The sequence below is a fragment of the Acinonyx jubatus genome, chromosome A1 (genome assembly GCF_027475565.1).
Source record: "Acinonyx jubatus isolate Ajub_Pintada_27869175 chromosome A1, VMU_Ajub_asm_v1.0, whole genome shotgun sequence".
Classification (NCBI taxonomy): domain Eukaryota; kingdom Metazoa; phylum Chordata; class Mammalia; order Carnivora; family Felidae; genus Acinonyx; species Acinonyx jubatus.
In genome coordinates this window covers 167,422,614-167,444,746 of record NC_069380.1, presented here as the reverse complement: position 1 = coordinate 167,444,746, position 22,133 = coordinate 167,422,614, and the positions used below count along the sequence as shown (strand labels likewise).

Below are 22,133 nucleotides of genomic sequence, written 5' to 3'. Positions count from 1 at the left end.
AGCAAGAGAAGACATGAGTTTAACTCTTGCTCACAAAATTCAATCAGTATACACACTTCAAAAAATTCAAATTCTTGTTCAAAAAAAAGAGAAAGTTTTCACAAGTCTGGCTAATGAAATTGTCTTTGTCCCTGTTAAATTTTCTTGGTCATTAAAATTGCTAACTGTATTCAAACTGTATTTTTACGTTAGAGGAACCAAAGAGATGCATACCAGTCAACTGATTCAAGATCAATTCCAGAATATAATCTTAGGACATTACCAGCTATTGCTGAAACAGTACACATAGGAAAAGAATTTGTTTGAAGTTTTTCTCAAGCTCAGTCTTGTTTCTTTAAAGAACAAGTATCCCTGTTTATAGAACAGTTATCTCTAAGTAAACTCACTGGAGAAATCTGTAGAGAAACTTGGTGACTCATGCTTTAATCAACCACGGAGTCTATTATGTTTTAAAGTGATTATATCATTTTCCCCAACATAGGAAGCAATTTTGCATCTATACGTTAGGAACATTTTTGCTGGCATGCAACAACATCAAAAAAAATTGTAAGAGAATCAGAAATAACTTCTTTTTGCAGAGCATTGAGATTACCTTCAAAGATGTAAGTGATCACAATCGTAAGTTAATTAACTAGGTAAATGTGTTATACATACACAGTATTAAAGTCTTAAGGACATGAGTTCAGGCCATCAACCAGCTAAGCTTCTCAGTCTATTCAAATGTTTTCCTAGATGATAACAAGTGTTCTCTCCAGATTAAGAGACAATATGAATGGCTACAACTCAGTTCTAGAAACAAGCCCCTCGATCTAAGTTTATTTTTATTATCTACATAGCTATCTTTATTAGGCTGTCTGAACCTGCAGAATAAAAGTCATGTTTTCCATCAGCTAAAACCTTATATGTATTACAGCACACTGAAGAGTCCTAATTAAACTGAGGGAATGCCACAAATCAATGTTTGTATCCTAAAGGCACACACACAGTTTTCTAATGAGATAAGCACTAAGTACTGATACAGTATTCCCCAAAGCTTTCTCAGGATGTATAAAGCTGTTTTGTTTAAGGCAAAACAAGACTACACACGGTAAATAAGTTTGGGAAACACTGGGTAAAGCAAAATTTTAATGTTTCACCACTTCAGCATTGTGGGATTTCTCAGAGCCTCTAATTTGCTAAAATGCCCTTATCCTATTATTATCAAACAATTCAGAGAACATCACTTAGAAATCAGTTTTCTCCTTTGTTATCATTACTGCTGTTCAAAGCTGGTATTATCATGTTTGTTTCAATGAATAGTTTGATCTATATGTTTGGACCCTCATACTCACCCTTCGTTCATTTTTTTCTACCTACCTTAATTACAAGGTATAAACTGGCAGAATTTTAAATCTTTGTGTAGCTGACCTTATTACCATTTCTTCTCTTTTACATAGCCACATTATCCACTTTTAAGCTGAACATTCATCACAAAGTGTCCCAGTCTAACTCATTTTTTCATGCCATGATTAGAATTAACCTTCAAATAGCCATGAGGTATTCTTGCTCTCCACGTTATCATTTTATAAACATTCAATCTACTGTTGAGAGAGCAGTAATGTAAGTATGAATCACCCTTAGATGGCAGAAGAGAAAGCTAGAAGGGTCTGGATCCCTGTTAGCATTGTGGAGCTGCCATACCTGAACCAAGGATCTGCAGAGTTCTTTCATATGGCATAAAAGAACAGAATTTATTCAGTTTCAAGTTGTTATTAGTAGCAGCCAAATGTAATCCTTAACTCATACACTTGTTCACAGGGACACTTCTGCCAATATCTGAATAAACAGTCAAGAACAAGAGAACACCCAATGCTAGCTGCTTCTTTGTTTGTAATTCTCTAACTTGTGTTTTGAAATTTTCTACTTAAAATGTCTACGCTAATGACTTGATAATTGTGTATGACTTTTCAATGAAGTGTGAAGTGCTCGCAAAGCAAATTTACAAATGTCAAGTACAATTTGAGAATTATTATGTCTTTTTTCTCTAAGATGCAATTTTGCACGGCATGTTTTCATACGCTAAAAGCGTAACCAAACACGGAAGAAATAATGACAGGACTTCTGGAAAGGTTACGAGACAGAAAATGTCCTGAAGCAAAAACTCTATGACCTGTACCCAAGTCTCTTTCAATATGGCAGCCAGAGAGAGCAGGTATACAGTGCAGAAGAATGACTTTTTATTTCCTCTTAGAAACTCTGCTCTGAATCTAAGCACCTTCACTTCTAAACTCTCAATAAACCAAGAAGGCAGGAGCAGGTGAAAAGGAAAAAATGGAGGATCGGACCTTACTTTTATTTTTTTTTTAATAGTTTATTGTTATACACACTGTTTTTGCAACTTTTGTTTTGCTTTTGTTTTGTTTTACAATACATCTCACAGAGATTTTTGAATCCATATATTGAGTGTGTCTTTATCCTTTCTTTGTGTTAGTATTAGTATTTCATTATACAAATAAGAACTTTTTTCTTTTACTTATGCTCTTAGATCAACATGTAGCCACAACATATATTTAAAACGAATACTTGTTTCTAACAAAACAAGGACTAATTTCATAGTACTCTCAGTATATTAGTAAAATATTTTCCAATGAAAAATATTTCTTCAGAAATTTTATTTTAGAAAATATTCACTTATAATAATAAATGTATTTGTTTTGCAGGGAAACCAGATTCAATAACCTCTAAATGCCTCATAGGATGGGGGTTGTGAGGGCAGGGAAGGAGAGTGAATCACCCATGATCTGGGGGAACAGTGGATGGAGAGGGTGGTGCAGACCCTAAAAAGCAAGTTAAGTTAGTTCGTCTGATCCCATGACTGAACTATTATCATGGACCGATTCCAAGGCCATTTGCTTTGCCTGCAAATGGTTTTTAAGTTTTTGAGGATCTGACCTTACTTTCAAAAATGACTTCTGTGAGCGAAAAACCAGTATCACCATCCACTGAGTGTTTCCCACTTTAAGCCCAGCTCAACCTCAACGGATGCCAAATATATGTGCCACAAGAAAACTGAGACTATATCAAGATATTACCTTGAATGTATTCTCAAGGACTGAAGTCAACTAATGAAACCTCAAGATTTTTCCCCCCAAAGAGTCAAAATACTGTAACTAAAATCTTAATTAACACTTATTACGATTAGTAATATCAGTTGTGGATCAATTTTTAATGTTGACTTTATGTGCTGTATACACTTCACATATGGGAGCATTTATTTCAAAAAGAGTCACCTTTTAAATCTATATTATAAGAAAATAAGAGCATATTTTAACAATTTTAAAATATTATCAAAGCACACCATTATTGACAGGAAAAAATCTTGAAGAAAAAATAATCTAAATCATAGTGAAACAATAGTCAAAACTCCTTCCCCAACATAGGAATTTCCTCTACACTGATCCTGATGAATGGTAATCTAAACTTGGGCATGATGGTGAAAATCTATCCTAAAAGGTAAGCCTTTCCATTATTGGGAAGCACTATTTTACAAAGTCCCCTGCTGTTCTGAGCTAAAACCTATACTGTTTCCAATTCTGCACTGTGAAAACACCTGAGCTTCTATTCCCTCACTCATCTTCATAAACTTTCAGAGAGCTGAAGATGGCTTTGATATCAATACCCAGGCCATCCCCTCTCATCTCAAGTCCTTATATCATCCATCCATATATATCAAGGTTGCAAGGCTCTTCTACTTGCTGGGTATCTTCTAGGCTGATTTTTTTGGTCAATGTCCCTCTAAGAAACAATGAAGTATCTGAGAACAACCGGATATAAAACAGGAAACGAAGCTGCTATACAATGAGGTGTGGCTCTTTATCTCCCTGAATTATAGCTATGATCCATTTGATACCAAATCCTTGGTCAAGAAGGTAACCCCAATTACCACACAATATGTAAGAAAAAACACAATCAGTTTTATATTAATGTGTCAGTACTCCATTTGCAGAAATGCACTGCAATAAAAAGTTAGAAGAGCTAGTATAACATCAAGAGGTTTCTTGAAAAATGCTTTGAAAACTGATGTTTTTCTATAGCAATACTTATAATGCATATCATTAGTAATATGGTCTAATGTACATTAGCAACTTCATCAAAGATATAGGCCTGTGACCCAAAATTTTTAAAGACTGTTTTATAATCACTTTTTAAATAATTATATTACCTGGTACCATAATCCACAACCACCCAATCTTTTGCAGTTCCTGTGATAGCATCATGATGTTGAAATAGTCCCAAATTTCTTCTGGCTTCTGTCAGTGTCGTGTAATGGGATGATGAAAGAAATTTACTTATCTTGTATTTCTGAGCTTGTTTCAGGGCGAAATAGTAAAGAATTTCAGCAGCCCTAGTTGCATAAAACAGTCATTAATTTTTATTTCAAAACAAATATTGACTATTTAAAACATGTGGTACTGATATATTTTCAAATGTGGTTTTTCAAAAACCCACAATTTCAGTGCTATTTATTAAAAAGAGATACTGATAATAAAGATTTCTATAAGACCATCAAGGTATCCATCTAATAAATCTAAAGCATTGATCATCAGAGAACATCACGTCTAAATTGATATAAAGGGCCCTTGTTCTAGACATTCCTGGAAAGAAGCCAGTACCCACTGGCAGCGTGATATTTTTTCACTATGTTCTACGTAAGTTAAACCTATCTCAACACAGCAGTAAGAAGTGATTAATGGTTTCTGTCCTTTCTATCTCCAAGATCAACACAGACACAAAAGATGAACTTCATCACCAGAAAGCCATTTACTCTCACATATGTACATTAAAGGAGAGACGGTGTGGAGATACATGGTCACATGGGTGGGAAAGTAACAGTAAAGCAGACGCAGAAAAATGATGGCTTGACAGCTCAGTGACAATAGCTAGTCTAAGTGTTGAATGATAACAATGTAAGTGTTGAATTCAACAATATAAACTGAAAGATGATAAAACATATGCTGTCTTTTCTCATTTATTTAAAAAAAAAGCACTTCAGCTTAAGAATAGTTTTTGAGCAAGAATATGGGGATTTATCATTTTAACACTTTTTTATTATTTCATCATCAGAGGATATGGTTCAAGATAGGCTTCAAAAGAAGTTCTTTGAAAGGAGATATGGCTTGATGAAGTAAAAAATGTAATAAGGCTCTTTATGCCAAACGTATTAAGGATAATGGAGAGAAAATCAAGGCAATATATAAATGCATGAAGATATAGGGAAAAAGAAATGTGAAGTACTTAAAAAAAAGAATTCCTTTAAATTTTGCAATAATTAAAGGTTACTAAATAATCTCCACTTTTAAATTCTAACCCTTCTAAAATTCATGGCATGAGAAACACTATATTTGAGTGAAAGAAAGTGTATATATGTTCATATATATCCACAGCACATACTCCTGGTTTTGAAAAGAATACACACATATAAGGATATTCCAAAATGTAAAAATGGGATTTAAAAATTATTTTCTTCTTTATACTCTTCTATTTTATCCAAGTATTTTTTTTTTACAAATAAGCTATAAGATGAAGTATTTATTACCACACAATAAACTTATTTTCAAATAATTACGTTTTGAAATTCACAATTAAATGTTTTTTGTTGTTTTATTTTAAAGCAGAATTTTCAAAATATATTACCAGCCCTAAGTACTTCCATTTTAAGTATGCTCAATAAATTAAGATTGAAACCACATTTCGTAATTGTCACTAAAAAATAGGTGACACTTTCAAAAAATTCAGTGGTCCAAAAGAAATCTCTATATTACTTAGTACTTTCTCTGTTTTTATCATGGATAGTTTAGAATAACATAATAGATAATTATATTCTATTGGGTAGAAATGCATAAATTTCTCTAATATAGAAATACTATTTTATTACAAATACAATAATATGTATTCTTTTTGCACATTTGTGAGTATCCCAGAAAATAGTCAAAGATCAGGTTTTTGAAATAATGGTAATGACACTTATGGTAACAGTAAAAATAATAAAAACATACTATTATACCAAAGTACAACGCTTAAAGAAATTCATGATTTTTATAAAAAGGCTTTCCAAAATGTACTGTTTCTACCAGTATATAGAAGAAAGTAGGTGTGACATTACCTTTTAATACTGAGATTCATCATGAAAATTAATCATCATGAATTCATGATCTGAACGAAGTTGAAAGTGAACTTAACAGGAAAATAAATTAACCTCCTGAGCTACATACACATAGAAAGAGCCTCATGAGTTGCTGGGGTGGTTAATCTTTACCAAAAAACACCAAGACTCAGTTACTTACACTGTCACACTCCTCACTATGACAGCTGCTAGCCACATGTGGTTATTTACACTTAAATTAGTTAAAATTAAATGAAATTAAGAGTTCATTTCCTTAGCCACACTGGTCACATTTCAAGTGCTCAACAGTTACACGTGGCTAGTGGCTACATACTAAACAGTGCAGAAAAGAGAGACAGAATATTTCTATCACTGCAGAAAGTTCTACTGGACACTGATGAAAAGCTCTACTGGATAATGATGGTTTAGAACGTTTTTATTTTCTACCAACTTTTCTGCCTTTTCCATGTCACTGTACTTTTTCAGCCTATCACTCTGCCTCCATCAGTTCTCATCTCTTTCAAGTTTTGTTCTTCTAAGCAGAAAATCATACCTATAAGAAGTATATTTCTAATAAATAAGAACTGAGATGGAGCCTCTAAAGTTCTCCTACATATAAAATACATTAGTTTTGGATTATGTACTTTGAGGCCCACATTTTGGCCACTGAGGGGCCATATTTGTTCCTTTTGACCCTTGTTCTGATTACTAATCTTCAGACACACATGCTGATGCCAATGAATATAATTGTGGTGTGCAAACAATACAGGTAATTAATTACAAACATATAAAACATAAAATATAGGAGAAAATCTAATTACATAAACTGCTTTTCCTTCCAGAACAAAAACCCATGTAATAATTTGATTATGCTTTGGAGACATATCTCTGATTACATTAAAATTTCGCAATTACATTAAACACATCCTAACACTGCATAAATTTCGTATATTATGCAAGACTCTACAAAAAGGCTATGATAATACAAAAGAGGTGAATAATTAATGTAGCTATCTAAACATAAATGTACCTTAAATGGGATTCCAATATCCTATCCATTCGCTTGTAAAAGGGTCTGGATGTAAAGTAGCCACTCCAGTAATGATCATCTCGGTCAGCATAAGTGAAAAAATCTCCACTTAGAACAGGGAACATTGATTGGCTATTCTTTCCACTGGTTACATCTTCTTTATCCAGTGCATCAAAGTAATCTGATAAAGTTCCAAACTGTATCTAATGAAAAAAAAAGTTACACTTCAATTATTCATCTCTACCTTAAAATTACATCTAGCACTGAAAGGAGAAGTTAATAATAAATATTTAAGATGTGCTTCCACGTTAAGATGAAAATCTAGCTCAGATTTTACCAAACTCAAAAGCAGGGGGGAAATACACAGTGACTCTTTCTTTTACTTGCATCAAGTCCCAAATTAAATTAAAATAAAACTGATATACCTAAGGGGTTAGAAGAGCTATTTAGATATACAAATTTGGGAATCTGATTAACTCCTTACAAATCTCCAGAATTTCAAAATATGCAGGGGTCATGGCATAGAATTATTGAGAGATGAATGAATGCTGGGAGGAAGCAGAAAAAATAAAACATTTCATTTACATATATCTAGCTATAACATTTTGAGCAAAATGTTCCAGAAGTCTGGAATAACAGTTTTGTTAAGCATTTTCATAGGTCTTATGCACATATACTCTCCTGGCCTCCCCATCTCCCTAGTTTGAGCTCTTATAAGGGAGACTTCAAGAACAGCAGATCATTAAAAATAAACAAAACAGGGGCGCCTGGGTGGCTTGGTCGGTTGGGCGTCCGACTTCGGCTCAGGTCATGATCTCACGGTCGTGAGTTCGAGCCCCGCGTCAGGCTCTGTGCTGACCGCTCAGAGCCTGGAGCCTGTTTCAGATTCTGTGTCTTCCTCTCTCTCTGCCCCTCCCCGTTCATGCTATGTCTCTGTCTCAAAAATAAATAAACGTTAAAAAAAAATAAACAAAACAAAAAAGCAACTTTCTCTACCAGCAGGTAACACTGAATAGAAGTAAAACACAAAGAGTGACAAGAATTGAAAGGTTGACTGCTCAAACGAAAAGGTCTTCTGACTAATGATTTAAATTACCAGAACATAAATCCATTTTTATGAGCCCAAACTATTCTATAAATCAAAGGAAAAAAGAAACATTATACCAGACTATGTAAACAGATATTAAAAGGCATGGTTTTTAGAAATAAACAGAGAATTTAACAGGGAATGTATTTCTTTGAGTAATAGTAACATTCTAATTTTGTTGTTTCCTACCTTACACACACACACACACACACACACACACACACACACACACACACACACACACAGAGATAGACTAAAACCATTTTGATTCAATGTGGCAGAAAAATAAGAGTAGTTAACAACAGTGAGTAGCATTCTAGTAGAGTGGTTAAGAACAGCACAGAACCTGGATCTAGGTGGAATGGAATTAAATTTCATCTCTACCACTTACCTAACGTGTGGTTTTGAGCATATTATATACTGTCTCTGTGTCTTTGTTACAGATAATAGGGTCTAAGTAAAATGCTTAGAAATACAACTGGCAAATAATGGTGTAAGTTTTAGCTATTATTCTTCTATTGCCAAGGCAAATTTCAACTGGAAACACAATGATATTAGTAAGATAAATATAAGTTATCAGAATATAATTGTGACACAATATTTTATGACAGCAAAATAGATGATTTTAAATATTTTAAAATATTTTAATTAATTTTTGTATTAGCCAAGATGAATATACTTCTTTCCTGGCAAATTCCCAGGGCAAAGTTTATGTAAGTGGCCTGGTGGGCTTTCTCACAAACTTAATTCAGTCTCAAAGGACTGAAACGTAATCCTTCATGCTGAGGTTTCAAAAGAAATTATTTAAGACTAAATTTTTTTTACAGAATCTTTTGGTAGCTCAAATAAAGTACATATTTGGGATTCCTAAACAAATAACTAAAAAAATAGTCAAATATTTTTTTACATTAAAAGGCAATAAATAATATCTTAAACATAACTTTAATATTAAAGATCCTCAAACTCCTCTATCTGGACAACATACAGGAAACTTACATAAACTGTAAAAAAAGTGATGATCAATAGCAAACTGACTGTCTTGGCTAGTTCAAGGTCCGTTTTTTAGCCATCTATATTCAATTACTTACTTTTGTTTTTCCTTTCACTAAAAGAAAATAATAAATGTAAGCTTCCAACTTAGACAAAATAACTTCAAATACCCTACAGAGAAGAGACATAACTAGATAAATCACAGAGAAAAAAAAAAAAAAACACCAAAAAAAAAAAACAACCCACTTTTGTTTGAAAGGTATCTAAGGGCAATCAAAGCAGCCAACACTTGAATGCACAAATTCTGGAAAGAAAGGAAATGCAGGAGGGTTACTGTGTACAAGGTTAGAATGCAAAAGTTAATTACATTTTTTATACATGGACTATACCATGTTCATGGATGGCCTAATATGGATCAATATTCAAATTGATCCATAGGTTCAAAGCAATGCCAATCAAAATCCCAACTTTTTTTTTGGACGTGGGGGGGGGGGTGGCAGAAGAAAGAAGACTTATGCTATCAGACATGAAGATCTATTCTAAAACTACAGTAATTAAGACAGTATGAGATGAGTCAAACAGACAAAATTGAATACAGTCTACACAAGATCCACATATAGTTTCATGCATAATGAATGACAAAGATGATGCTATAGTGTAGTGGCAAACTGGTCTTTTCAATAAATAGTGGTAGATATCCATATGGGCAAAAATGCCCTTTGATCCCTCCCTTCATAAAATTCATAAAAAATCAATTCCAAATACATTACAGACCTAAATGTTGAAGGTAAAGCAATAAAGCTTCTGGAGGACAACTTCATAAGAAATATATTTTCATGACTATGAGGTATAAACAAAAATTTCTTAAGTAGGACACAACAAGCGCTTATCATAAAGGAAAATACTATTATATTATATTTAATTAAAATGAAGGATTTCTGTTTATCAAAAGACAGTATTAAGAAAAAAATAGGCTTACATAGTGGGAGACAATATTTGCAAAACTTCTATCTGAAAAAAAAAAGACTCAAAGGAAAACATATATAAGAACTATAAATGGTACAAAAAGACAGATAACCCAATTTAAGGAAAAGTCATCAAAAGTTTTAAATAGGCACTTCACAAGAAGGTACCTAAATGGCAACAAACTTCTGAAAAGAGGTTCAACCTCATAACTACCAGGGAAATACAAAATAAAACAATCACATCTATCATAAAATATAAAAATGAAAAACAATCATAACTATACAAAGTCTGAGTAAGGAAGTAGAGCAACTGAAATTGTCATAAAATGCAACAATTAATGCAATCTATTTTGGAATACTGTTTGGCAATATCTACTGAGGCTCAACATGTGCATACTCAATGACCAAAAATTTCCATCCCACTTTATACCCACATAAACTCACACTTACGTATATCAAAGCATGCACAAAACATTCAAAACGGCTTTATTTATAATAGACAAAAATTGGAAAACAACCCAAATATCCATCAACAATACAATGGACAAATTGTATCATATGAATACTAGAGATATTATACGGCATTAAAAATGAATATGCTGCTACATGCAACAATATGGATGAATGTGGCAAACACAACCTGGAGCAAGGAAATCCAGACACAAAATAACAGATACTTAAGATCCCCTTCTTGTGAAATTTAAAAAGAAACAACACTAATCATGATGACAGAAGGGAAAATAAGCTTACTTTTGTTAAGAGTTGGCAATGATTTGAAGGGGATTTAAGGGACTCTTCTGGATGCTATAAATGTTCTATGTCTTAAACTGGATGGTGATTGCATGGGATTTTTTTAATTTGAAGAAATTCTCTGTACACATATGGATTTGTGCATATCTCCTGTGTATGTGATATTTCAATTTTTAATTACTTTAAAAATTGCCCTAGTGGACAAAGGAGGAAATGGGTAAAATACTAAAATCAGGACTTAATTCTGAAGAATCAGGTGGTAGATCCTTTTGTGGACCACAAGAACATTCGCTAGGAAGATGTATTTAGGGATAAAATACCCATATACATATGCCATCTCCCAATCAAGTGTTCGTATATGAGCTTTGTCTTTGAGGAGATTAAGGAGATGATTTAAACACAGACCCCATGCACAGAGTTCATACTTTGGTAGAGAGTCAGTTGTAAATATCTTGAATATACTTGATATTTTATTTAAGTTTATCTATTTGATACTATTTAAGTTTACTTAATAAACTTGAATTCTCACGACATAGCATGTAGCCTATCATCAGCTTTCTAATCTTCTAAACAGTAACATATGCTTCCTAAACAGAAGCATCTCAGCCCTAAGAAAGAAAAAGAGAAAACAAGAATAGTATTAAGAAAAGAACAATGGAGCAACTCATTAAAAAGTGTATTATGCTGGGGCGCCTGGGTGGCATAGGTGGTTGGGCGTCTGACTCTGGCTCAGGTCATGATCTCACGGTTCGTGTGTTCAAGCTCCATGTCGGGCTCTGCTAACAGTTCAGAGCCTGTAGCCTGCTTCGGATTCCGTGTCTGCCTCTCCCCTGCTCACACTATGTCTCTCAAAAATGAATAAATGTTAAAAAATTTATTTTTTTTAAAAAAATAAAAAGTGTATTTTGTTAAAAGAAATTGTTGTATATCTTACCTGAAATCTAGGTTGGTATGATTTATAAGGCAGATTTTTTAAAATTTAAATCCAAGCTAGTTAGCATATAGTGTAATAATGATTTCAGGAATAAAATTTAGTGATTCATCACTTACATATAATGTATAAGGCAGATTTTTTAAAATTGCTATGCTAATTTTCATTATCCATTTAAAATATTCATAAATTCTTATCACAGAGAAAAACCTCACCTTAGGAAATTAGAAAGCTGATGACAGGCCACATTCTCTTCCTTTCTACAGTATTTTCACAGATATTCTACTGTCTCATGGGTTAGTGTATAAATATAATAAATACACTGGGTAATTTTCTTACAGAGTCTAATATATCACTCTTGTTTGAATGGTGACTCACGAAACATCTGCTAAAAAAATGCTTTTATGGGATCAGGAAAATGTGAATCTATCTGAATATATGATATTATTGAATTATTAATTTTGTGATGTAATAATGGCATTATGATTTCATTTGTAAAGTCCTTATCATTTAGAGACAGATACTTGAAATGGTTACAGATGAAACTACATGACATCTGAGGTTTCCTCCAAAATCATCCCGGGGAGAAGGGGGAGGAGAGAGTGAGACACAGCTGAAGCTGAAGAGAGTGACCTAGAATTGAGCCATGGATATTGGGAAGGCAGGGTGAGGTTGGGGGGTGGTGGTACTTGAGTCGTTCTCAAAACTTTAGGGTACGTTTTAAATTTTCCACCAGGGGAAAAAAAGAGAACTACAGGCAAATAATCGATTGATTTTAGAAGTCTTCTCATCTAAGAAAAATGCTAGTGTATTCTCTGAACACAAGACATTCATTTGCAAAATTCAGGACGTGTCCATCTGCATCTGCCAGTCACACTACTAATGCAACTGTCAGAGAGAAACAAACTTTCAACGCTGGTAGAAAAACAGGACATCACTGAAAAATGAACTTCACGCCTTACATGTTTACAGCCACTTAAAACTCATGCCTGTTTAATTCTATGGGAATGGGGAGAAAGGGATCACTTCAGAAACACAACTATAATACTAGAGAATTCTCCTCTGTAAGAACTACAGGTTTACATAAGGACCACATATTCAAGTAAATATTGAGATATGGGAACAAGAAACTAAGGCAACTGTGTTTTAGCCTCATGTAATAATGAGGCCTCAACTTCAAATGCACTTTCATAATTAAATATTTTCTCATTACCTTAACGTTATACTCAGGATGAGAATTCATATAATCAAAAAGCAGCTGGTAATTCTTAAACTGATGATCCCATTCTGTGCGTTCACAGTAGCGAAAATCATCTCCCAGCGGGGCCAGGAGAACTGTGGTACGGAAGAGCTTTGACTTTTTTCGGTACTGGTCGAGAAGCATCTCAGCCCTACAAAAGAAAAAGGGAAAAAAGGAACAGTAGTAAGAAAAGAACAATGGGGCAACTCATTACAAAGCGTATTATGTTAAAAGAAATTGTATATTTTACCTGAATTCTAGGTTAGTATGATCTATAAGGCAGATTTTTGAAAACTACTATACTAATTTTCGTTGTCCACTTAAAATATTCATAAATTCTTATCACAGAGAAAAACCCATAGTTTTTCTTATCCTTAGAGAAATAAAGTCACAGACCAACTTTGGCATATAATTACTAGGAACATCAATGGCCCTCCTGAAGCCCAGGCACAGATATTGGATCCTGGACAGGCTGTGTTTTAAAATGATTTGGTCCAAAAAGACAATAAGGATTTCTCATCTACATAAACTTTGAAGTTTGCTTTGATTTAACATCTCTTTCTCTAAGCTAAACTTGCCTGATTAAACATTAAAAAAATAGTTTGAACAAAACCAATTATAGGACCGTATTTCCTCTTCAAAAGGAAGAAAAACAACTCATTTAACACCTGCCATCAATAAACTCTGTATCTGTCACAGTGTCCTTCTCAGTACTGATCAACAAATCAAGCTTAGGAATTGAATTAGCTTTTCTGGATTCTACCTCCCTCAGCTCTAACCACCCACGACTCAAAAGGATAGCTAAATACTAAATGTGCTGATGTGCTTTTTTTTATATTTCATATTCTAGTAATTCTGTAGGAAATCCTTTTGCCAAATGCTGAATTGGGGCAACATTTGAAGAAGACTACGAATATAAGGTATTTAAGAGGAATGGCTTACCAAAATGAAATTAAACAAGCAGATAAACTCAGAGTAGTTCTCAATGTTGTAATGACACACTTAAGAAATTAGTGATAAATCACTAATATGCTTTTTACCCAATGTTCCAATTTTCATTTCAAGGGTTATTCAGAAGTAGGTTCTAATTCACAATATAAAAACTTATGAAAGAAACTCAAAGAACACCAATGATGAAAGAGGTATTTTATAGAAATAGTTAAAAAAAAGCATTTAACTAAATTTAGAATCTCATGATCTTTCTATAATGATAGTCTCTGAAACTGCTTTGCAAATATTAAATTATTAGCAAAATTTCATAACTTGGTGAGTAAAATATAACCATAATATTCTTACAAAACACAGTTTTCTGAGATTAGCATTCAGTGGAGTACTTAATTCTTACTAATAATTTACGAATATTCCACACTTACCAAAAACAATTTTAGATTTTTACTTATAATTAAAAAATACATGTACAATAAGATTAATCAAACAGGAAGACAAATAAAATCAAAACAAATAAGTGAAGAAAACCAAACATATAAATCACAGATTATAAGATATACTATGTGACAGAGCATCCATCAGATCCCCCAGGCAACCAGAATAAAAAAAAGTAAGTGATCATTTAAATGAATCCCAAGGTTTACTACTAGATATACCATATTTTGTGTATATACACATAAGACACATAACAGGAAAGAAATCACAAACATTAAACGTGCCTTTTCCATTTAGCATCTGTCCTCGCGCCGAGGCTCCTGCTCAGAAGGTGTCAACACTGAGAAAGCCAAGGAACCAACCTATACTACCTGGTAGACAGTGGATATTTATTAAATACATGGTACACTACTGACAAATGAACCAATGGATTATCACTCTGAAGATGTACAGCAGCAATCTGCTCTTCAATTCTTTCACCAGATTCGAAATGTCAACTTAACTAGAACCAAGAAAAAAATTCCCTAGAACATCCTACCATTTGACACGTAAATCATCATCAAATGTAAAATATTGTGCATGAGAACAAACCTCAACTTGATAAAGAATGGTGTTTCTTTATTTGGGAAGTAGAGGAATCTGCTGAACTAATAAACAGTATCAAGTGTATCACCTGTAAACTACAGTTCAATTTCATTTCCTTTAGGTTATTAAAACCAAGCACCACTAATCTGGAAGGCCCGTGTTTGATCTTCATTCATCAAGAAGTAAAAAGGAAAGTGATGTCTGGATGTAAAGTAACCAGTAGAGTTAAGATTTCAAGACTTATAAGAAGTTTTTAAAAAAAATCTACTTAAGTATTAAATAGAGTCTTTCATCTCTCTGCCCCCAGGTGTCCGGAAACCACTTGCAAAATCAGTGGAACTGACTGAGTGCAAAGTATGTTCCTGGGGGGCAATCTTTGAAGTGTCAGATGGGACACAGCCACAGGATTACACAAAATGGCTTTTTTCCCAATAATGCACTTTAAACAGATAGGAGGACCAAAAAAAAAGAGGAGCCTCACAAGGCCTTTGGGTGCACTGAGAGTCCCCAACTGAAGCATTTGGCTGCCTTCAAAGAAATTCCCTATCTTTGACCTCCTGAGCTGAGGATACTCTCCCCACCCTTACCTCTTCTTTTTCACTGTACCTTTTGCTACCTTATACTGGATTACTCTCCCATGCCTAACTAACCTAATCCCAGAAAGCAGGCTATTCACTGTTCCTCAGGGATTTTCATTGCTGTAGGAACCAGGAAAATGAAACCAGGTTGATTCCTAAACTTGGACACTTAAAAAAAAAAAAAATTATAGATTTTGCTAGAAGGGAACTATGGCTTCAAGAAGGCTGCCATGATAAAACACTTTTGTGTGTGCCACAGTGAGAAGCTCACAATGGAATATTTCATGGCCACAAGGACTCACTCAAGGCAGAGAGACCCAATCTCACCTTCCTCTTCCACACACAATTTTTAAAAAGCAATTTTTTTAAAATAAATAGACTTGACAGTACCTAGTGCAAAGATCTTATTTTATTTAAAAGCCTTTATTGTTGTGCTCTGCAATCACCTGGGGTGATTATGCTGGCACTCTATTCTCATTTTGTTGGCCTGGAGACTTGTCAAAAGTTCCCTGGGTGATTTGGGTGGCCGTGGTTGTTAAGTACTGACCTGCCTCACCCTTGCCCGTTTTAACCCTCCTGTGGAAGGTAGGATGCCTCGCTTCTTCTCAGCAAGCTGAGCTAGCATGGAGTTCCCTGAAACCATCAAACTTATGACTGGCAAAAAAAACTGCACGTAATTATTGTTATATAATCCATGTATTACAATTTGATGAGTTTAAAAATATGTCTACACTTGTGTTACCGTCATGTTATTGAAAAATTTTTTAAGGATGACATGTACAAGAACCTAGGCAGAGTAGGTTTGTGGAAACCTGAAATACTAGGGTCTTAAAACTACGGTTAAAGAATATTCTGGTTTGTAGAGTTTATGGCTGTCATCATAGTTTAACTGTTTATAGTTTCCCATCTCACTCTCGAAAATTTCCTCATTTGCATAATAAATAACATGATGGATCAAAAAAATAAAATAAAAACCTATTTTACTTTTCTGGCATACATGAGTGGTTTACATTAAAACACAAAGTTTTTTTTTTTAATGTTTTTTACTTTTTTTGAGAGAAAGACACCGAGCACAACTGGAGGAGGGGCAAAGAGAAAGAGAGAGAGAGAGAGAGAGAGAGAGAGAGAGAGAGGAGAAACAATCTGAACCAAGATCCAGGCTCTGAGCTGTCAGCACAGAGCCTGACATGGGGCTTGAACCCATGAACCGTGAGATCATGATCTGAGGAGAAGTCAGATGCTTAACTGACTGGGCCACCCAGGCGCCTCTATATTATAACACAATGTTTTATTTATTTATTTTTTAATTTTTTAAAATGTTTTTATTTATTTTTGAGATAGAGAGAGACAGAGCACAAGCGGGGGAGGGGCAGAGAGAGAGACAGAGACACAGAATCTGAAGTAGCTCCAGGCTCTGAGCTGTCAGCACAGAGCCCACGCGGGCTCAACTCACAGACTGTGAGATCATGACCTGAGCTGAAGTTGGACGCCTAACTGACTGAGCCCAGGTGCCCCACACAATGTTTTATTTAAATGCGTTATACGGCAATAATTTTTAAGTGAAGAAATTAAGCTTCATAAGCACCCAAATTAGAAGTATAGGTAACTAGATAGAATGCTTCTATCACTAATTTTCTTCTTCTTAAAAGAGTGATTCATTCCTTTGATTTTTATTTAGATAAATATGTTTAAATATAAATATTCCTAATTAAAATTTTCTATAAGCCAAAAATGTCAGAAATATTGAAAGAGTGTATTCATCAGAGCTGGGCAGCATTTACTATTATTGAAATTGTTATTAAAGGAACAGATAATTACACTCTTTATGTGTTCCATTTCAATAAATATGTTTTTGCAGTTGGGTTGCTTTTCTTACCAATTTATACAATAGAGACCAGAAGTTTTATTATCAACAAAAGTATATGAAATCAATCAAACATAGTAGATGGTTTTTATAATAAGGGCAAAGGAGATGGTAATAACAGGGTATTATAGGTTCTCCATTGTATATTGATCACCTATTGTTCATTTTCCATTAAATTTTAACACATAAAAGGCACAAAGCTCTGGCATTTTTAAGTCGCTTGAAATCTGGTTTGAATGAATACCTTGAACATGGATAATGTTGGCTACTGAACCCTTTAGCAATGAGCAGCTGAGTTGCTACTTTGTTCGATGGTGTCTTATGAAATGCACATTTTCATACCTCTTTTGGACATTTCCAGGATGTATTGTTTCTGGGGGGACTCCCCAGGGACAACCAAATCTGCCTCCAGGAAGCCGTTTAAAATCAAACTGGCAGCATATTTTAGGATCAGGTCCGCACGTATGAGGGATGTCATAGCTGTAGAAGGGCATCATGTGGCAAAAAATATCTGTGCCAGATCCCAGATCTAAAATAAAGAGCCAACAGACAAACCTGAATTTATAAATTCTGTTTTCCTATAACTGTTCAAAATGCCAGTACTTTCTACATATGTAATGCAAGTTCGACCCTAAATCCACAACCTACTAAACTACCAGTACATAAGCTTCCATGACACGTAACAACCACCAGGCTGAAGGAGGAGACTCACACCCCAGTCTCTACCTCCTCTATCTAAATTTAGCAGAGACCCATCATTAACCAGCATCCACTGACCTAGGAAGATACAAACCAAACCAAAGCCAAAGCCAAAGCCAAAGTTATGACTGGCTCATCCAAAATTATGGCCATGTCCATCCCTGGCTGCCAGCTCTTGCCCACCCACATCAGTAATGGGAGACACTGAGAAAGACCATTACATTAGCCACAGAAGAAGGGTAAGAAGAGATGAAGAGAATAAAAGGAGAAAAGGAAAAGTAGGGAGGCTTGTGAGAATACTGGGTAAATTCCTATCGACTTCTTGCTGTGAGGAGAAGGAAGTGCCACCAGAAGACTTCAGAGAGTCTCCCAGATGCTCACCAATAAAGAGCCAATGGTACTCTTCACCAAGAAGGCAGCACAGGACAAGTAAAAGTAATTTTCAAAACAAAACAAAAAAACAAAACAAAAACCCACCAAGAATAAAAATAAAGCAAACGAACAAACAATATATATATATGTGTGTGTGTATATATATATATGTGTGTGTATGTATATATATATATATACACACACATATACATATATATACATATATACATATATGTATATATACATGTGTATATATAAATATATATACATATATATACATACATACATTATGTATGTATGTATAGATAGATAGATAGATAGAAAGCAAGCACTAGTTCCTCATGCAGAATTGTTTTTATTTAAAACCTCAATGCCAGGAAGTGTTACCACTGCCCTTGAGAGGTCAGAAGCCTACCACCCAGTGAGTGCAGGATTTAACCAGGAGTTAAAAATGGTTACCTTTATAGACTCCTGACCTAGAAGTACCTCCCCGCCTTTACTGAAGTATGGATTTCTACTTTTCAGCAATGGGTATGTACTGCTTTCATAATAAAGACAGTTACAACAAATAAAAAATTAAAAGCAACATGCACATTTTAAAAAGTGGAAATACCTGCTTCATTAAGAACCAGAACACACAAAGCAGCTCAACTGAATTCCAACATAATTTTGAAGTAACATCTTCAAATCTATCTGGTGAGCCTACAATACTCCGATTCTATCTCATACTCCATTTAGTTAAAGTAATTACGAGTTCTCTCCCAAATTTCAAAGCTATTATAATCTGTACTTTTCTGTGCTGTAAGTTGTTTCGCTGCATCAGATTCCAGTGTGACATCATGGATGCTGGTCACTAATACCTGCTCTCAACACAGAGGCTGTCACAATCCCAGACACTGATGGCACCTTCTCTTCCTTCTTCCTATAGATCGAAGACACACTCCACATCCCACTGCTTCACCTCACCCCATAATATTTAGCAACTCATTTTCACATTGCAGTTTATCTGCTGCATTTGATGTTGTCTTTTATCAAATTAAGACCGTAATTTCCTTATAGGCAAGGGAGTTTTCTGTGTTTTTTCCAAGCATGGTGTTAAGTACATAAAAGTACTTAGTAATTTCTTGCTGATTGGTATTTATGGACAATTTGAATATAGGCGACTATTTAAGTAGGGCCTTTTCATATTAACAATCTTTTTTTTTTTAAATTAATATGCTCCTTTGCATTTGATCCAACTATACAGGATATAACCCCCTACAAGTTCTTGTTTTCCCTCCAGGTTTTTATTTTCCAGAATAAAAAATGATACAGTTAATTTCTTTCCTTACTGAAAAAAACAGCAGTACATATAAGGGAGTTACTGTCTAGATTTACAAATGATTTTTTGAGAACACTCGGGAGAGAGCTAAATTACACAGGAAAGAAAATATGATGTAATACAGTAATTCCTGAACATTGTTTTAGCAACAAAATCCTTTTTGCAGATGAAATCTTAAGGAAAACTCAGTATCAGGATGGCAGTGAATACCAGGGAGGTAAAAGCCTGGGTTTGTGAACTACACAAAGACGGATTCAAACCTCACCTCTGTACCTACTTGCCCTTATGACTTTTGGCAAATGGCTTCACGTTCCTAGCATCCATTCCTTCACCATTTAAAAGGAATTATAAGAGAACCGAATTTAAACGATAAAGATTCAGTGGGAGAGTGGATATAAAGCATACAATACAATGCATGGCCCATAATAAAAACTCAATAAAGAAGAAATAATAAAGTATTCTGAGTTAAATGGGTGTTGGGAAAGGCAAAAACATCTTAAGAAGACTAAATCTTGTCTTCTCCTCAACCCCCCACCCCCAGCCAAGAGCTGCGAAAGTCTGACCTTGGAACACCTGTGCACCCACAGAATACAACGTGAGAACAGCAGTACAGATAACAGGAAGGCTGTTCTAGGAGGGCAGGATTAAGGTTTTAAAAGGCAATTCTTACTAGATGCAGAGACAGGAAAGACAGAAGAAGGAAATAGAGGCTGAACATGAAATAAATGACTGGATATAAGATATAACACATGTTCAACTTTGTATAAAACAGGTTCTTTTTAAAATAGAAAAAAAAAAAAGCATTTACAAAAGACTAATTCCTTACATTTATTTACTTCCTTTAGGCGTAAAAAAGAATCCACAATGTTCTATAGATAAATATCTTCACCATTGCTTAAAAGAGTCTTAACACAAAAACTCTGGGGAATAAATTCTAAGAATCTGTGTCTTTAAGCAACCTAATTTTCAAGACTGACACTCTGAATAAAACCTGTAACAGCCTGAGTTCATAACCCTTATGAAATAACATCTAGGTCAAGGGAGACCTTCCACGTTCATCAAACCCTACATACCCCAATTCTGTCTCCAAAAAAATTCCAGCGTTTTATGCAATGCAAAATGTTTTTTAACTGCATAATGAACTCTCTGAATAAGCATGTGAGAAAATCCAGCCCGTTTAAGAAGATAAGCCATCGTTGGGGAATGTCCAAAAGGATCAATAGACCAACCAGACCGAGGTTTCACTCCTGTTGATAAAGAAAATAAGTGTTATTTTTTTAACTGACAATGACATGAAAAGAAGTCACATTACCGTCAGAGCCATCAGAGTTTTGTGGTATTCCAGGTCTGAGGACAAACGATCTGCCCAGCATTCATTCCCCTTTAGCAAACACTCCCAGCAGGGCTCCCAGAGGAAAGGATCCTGGCCCTGTCATGTCCTCCCAGGCAGGGGAATCGCACAGTAGGTTAATCAACGAGCTGAAAGAAGCACTCTGCCTAAAATCTTTAATAGGTATTAGCAAGCTACTGCCATGCAGGGAAGCTGGAGAAATAAACAGGACCTAACCCCTGCCCTGCCCTCTAAGACCTCACAGTCTTGTTTTGCTTTGAGTTGGACAACCCAGCAACTTGATGTTACAGAATAAAGAAAAGTACGCTAACTCATTTCAACTTGTACTCCTCAATCCCAAGTTAAGGAATTTGTAGGCCATCTTTCATACTTCACAACAGTTCTGTATCATCTTATTATGCAGTGGCAGAACTGGCCCAAATAACTTCCGTATTTCGTTAAATCTTAAGACATTTTGATGCTGGTGCTTTCTCTCCACCTAGAAAGGATCAATGGAATTTTTCACAATTGACTCACATCAATTATAAGAGCTATCAACTAAAGATATACCTCGATTTCTCCAAGGATACAATGTAAAAAATAAACATAATAAATGCAAAGACTGGATTAATGAAATATGATTATTTACCTGGCATTATACAAACCTCTTCAGTACACTCAAAGAAAACTTCTACATACAACCTATATAAATCTACATAAGTAGTATTACCTTGTGCATTTTTTTTTTTTACTCAAACACCAGTTTAGCACCTCCCATAAACCTAAGGCTATGAGAGGTTCTAGGGTTAAAACAGGAGTTAATCCTGATCCTAACAGCACAAAGTATCATGCAAATAGGTATAACA

General features: G+C 34.6%; 1 protein-coding gene across 1 annotated transcript in view; it reads right to left on the bottom strand.

Annotated features, from left to right (window-relative positions):
• MAN2A1 (mannosidase alpha class 2A member 1) overlaps positions 1 to 22,133 on the bottom strand; it is a 164,825-nt gene that overhangs the window by 79,458 nt on the left and 63,234 nt on the right. Inside the window, exons 6-10 of the mRNA XM_015073009.3 lie at positions 21,011 to 21,184; positions 17,888 to 18,074; positions 13,109 to 13,286; positions 7,173 to 7,375; positions 4,202 to 4,384 (exon numbers count right to left, since the gene is read on the bottom strand). Coding sequence (XP_014928495.1) covers positions 4,202 to 4,384; positions 7,173 to 7,375; positions 13,109 to 13,286; positions 17,888 to 18,074; positions 21,011 to 21,184 — 925 coding nt within the window. The remainder of the gene's footprint in view (positions 1 to 4,201; positions 4,385 to 7,172; positions 7,376 to 13,108; positions 13,287 to 17,887; positions 18,075 to 21,010; positions 21,185 to 22,133) is intronic.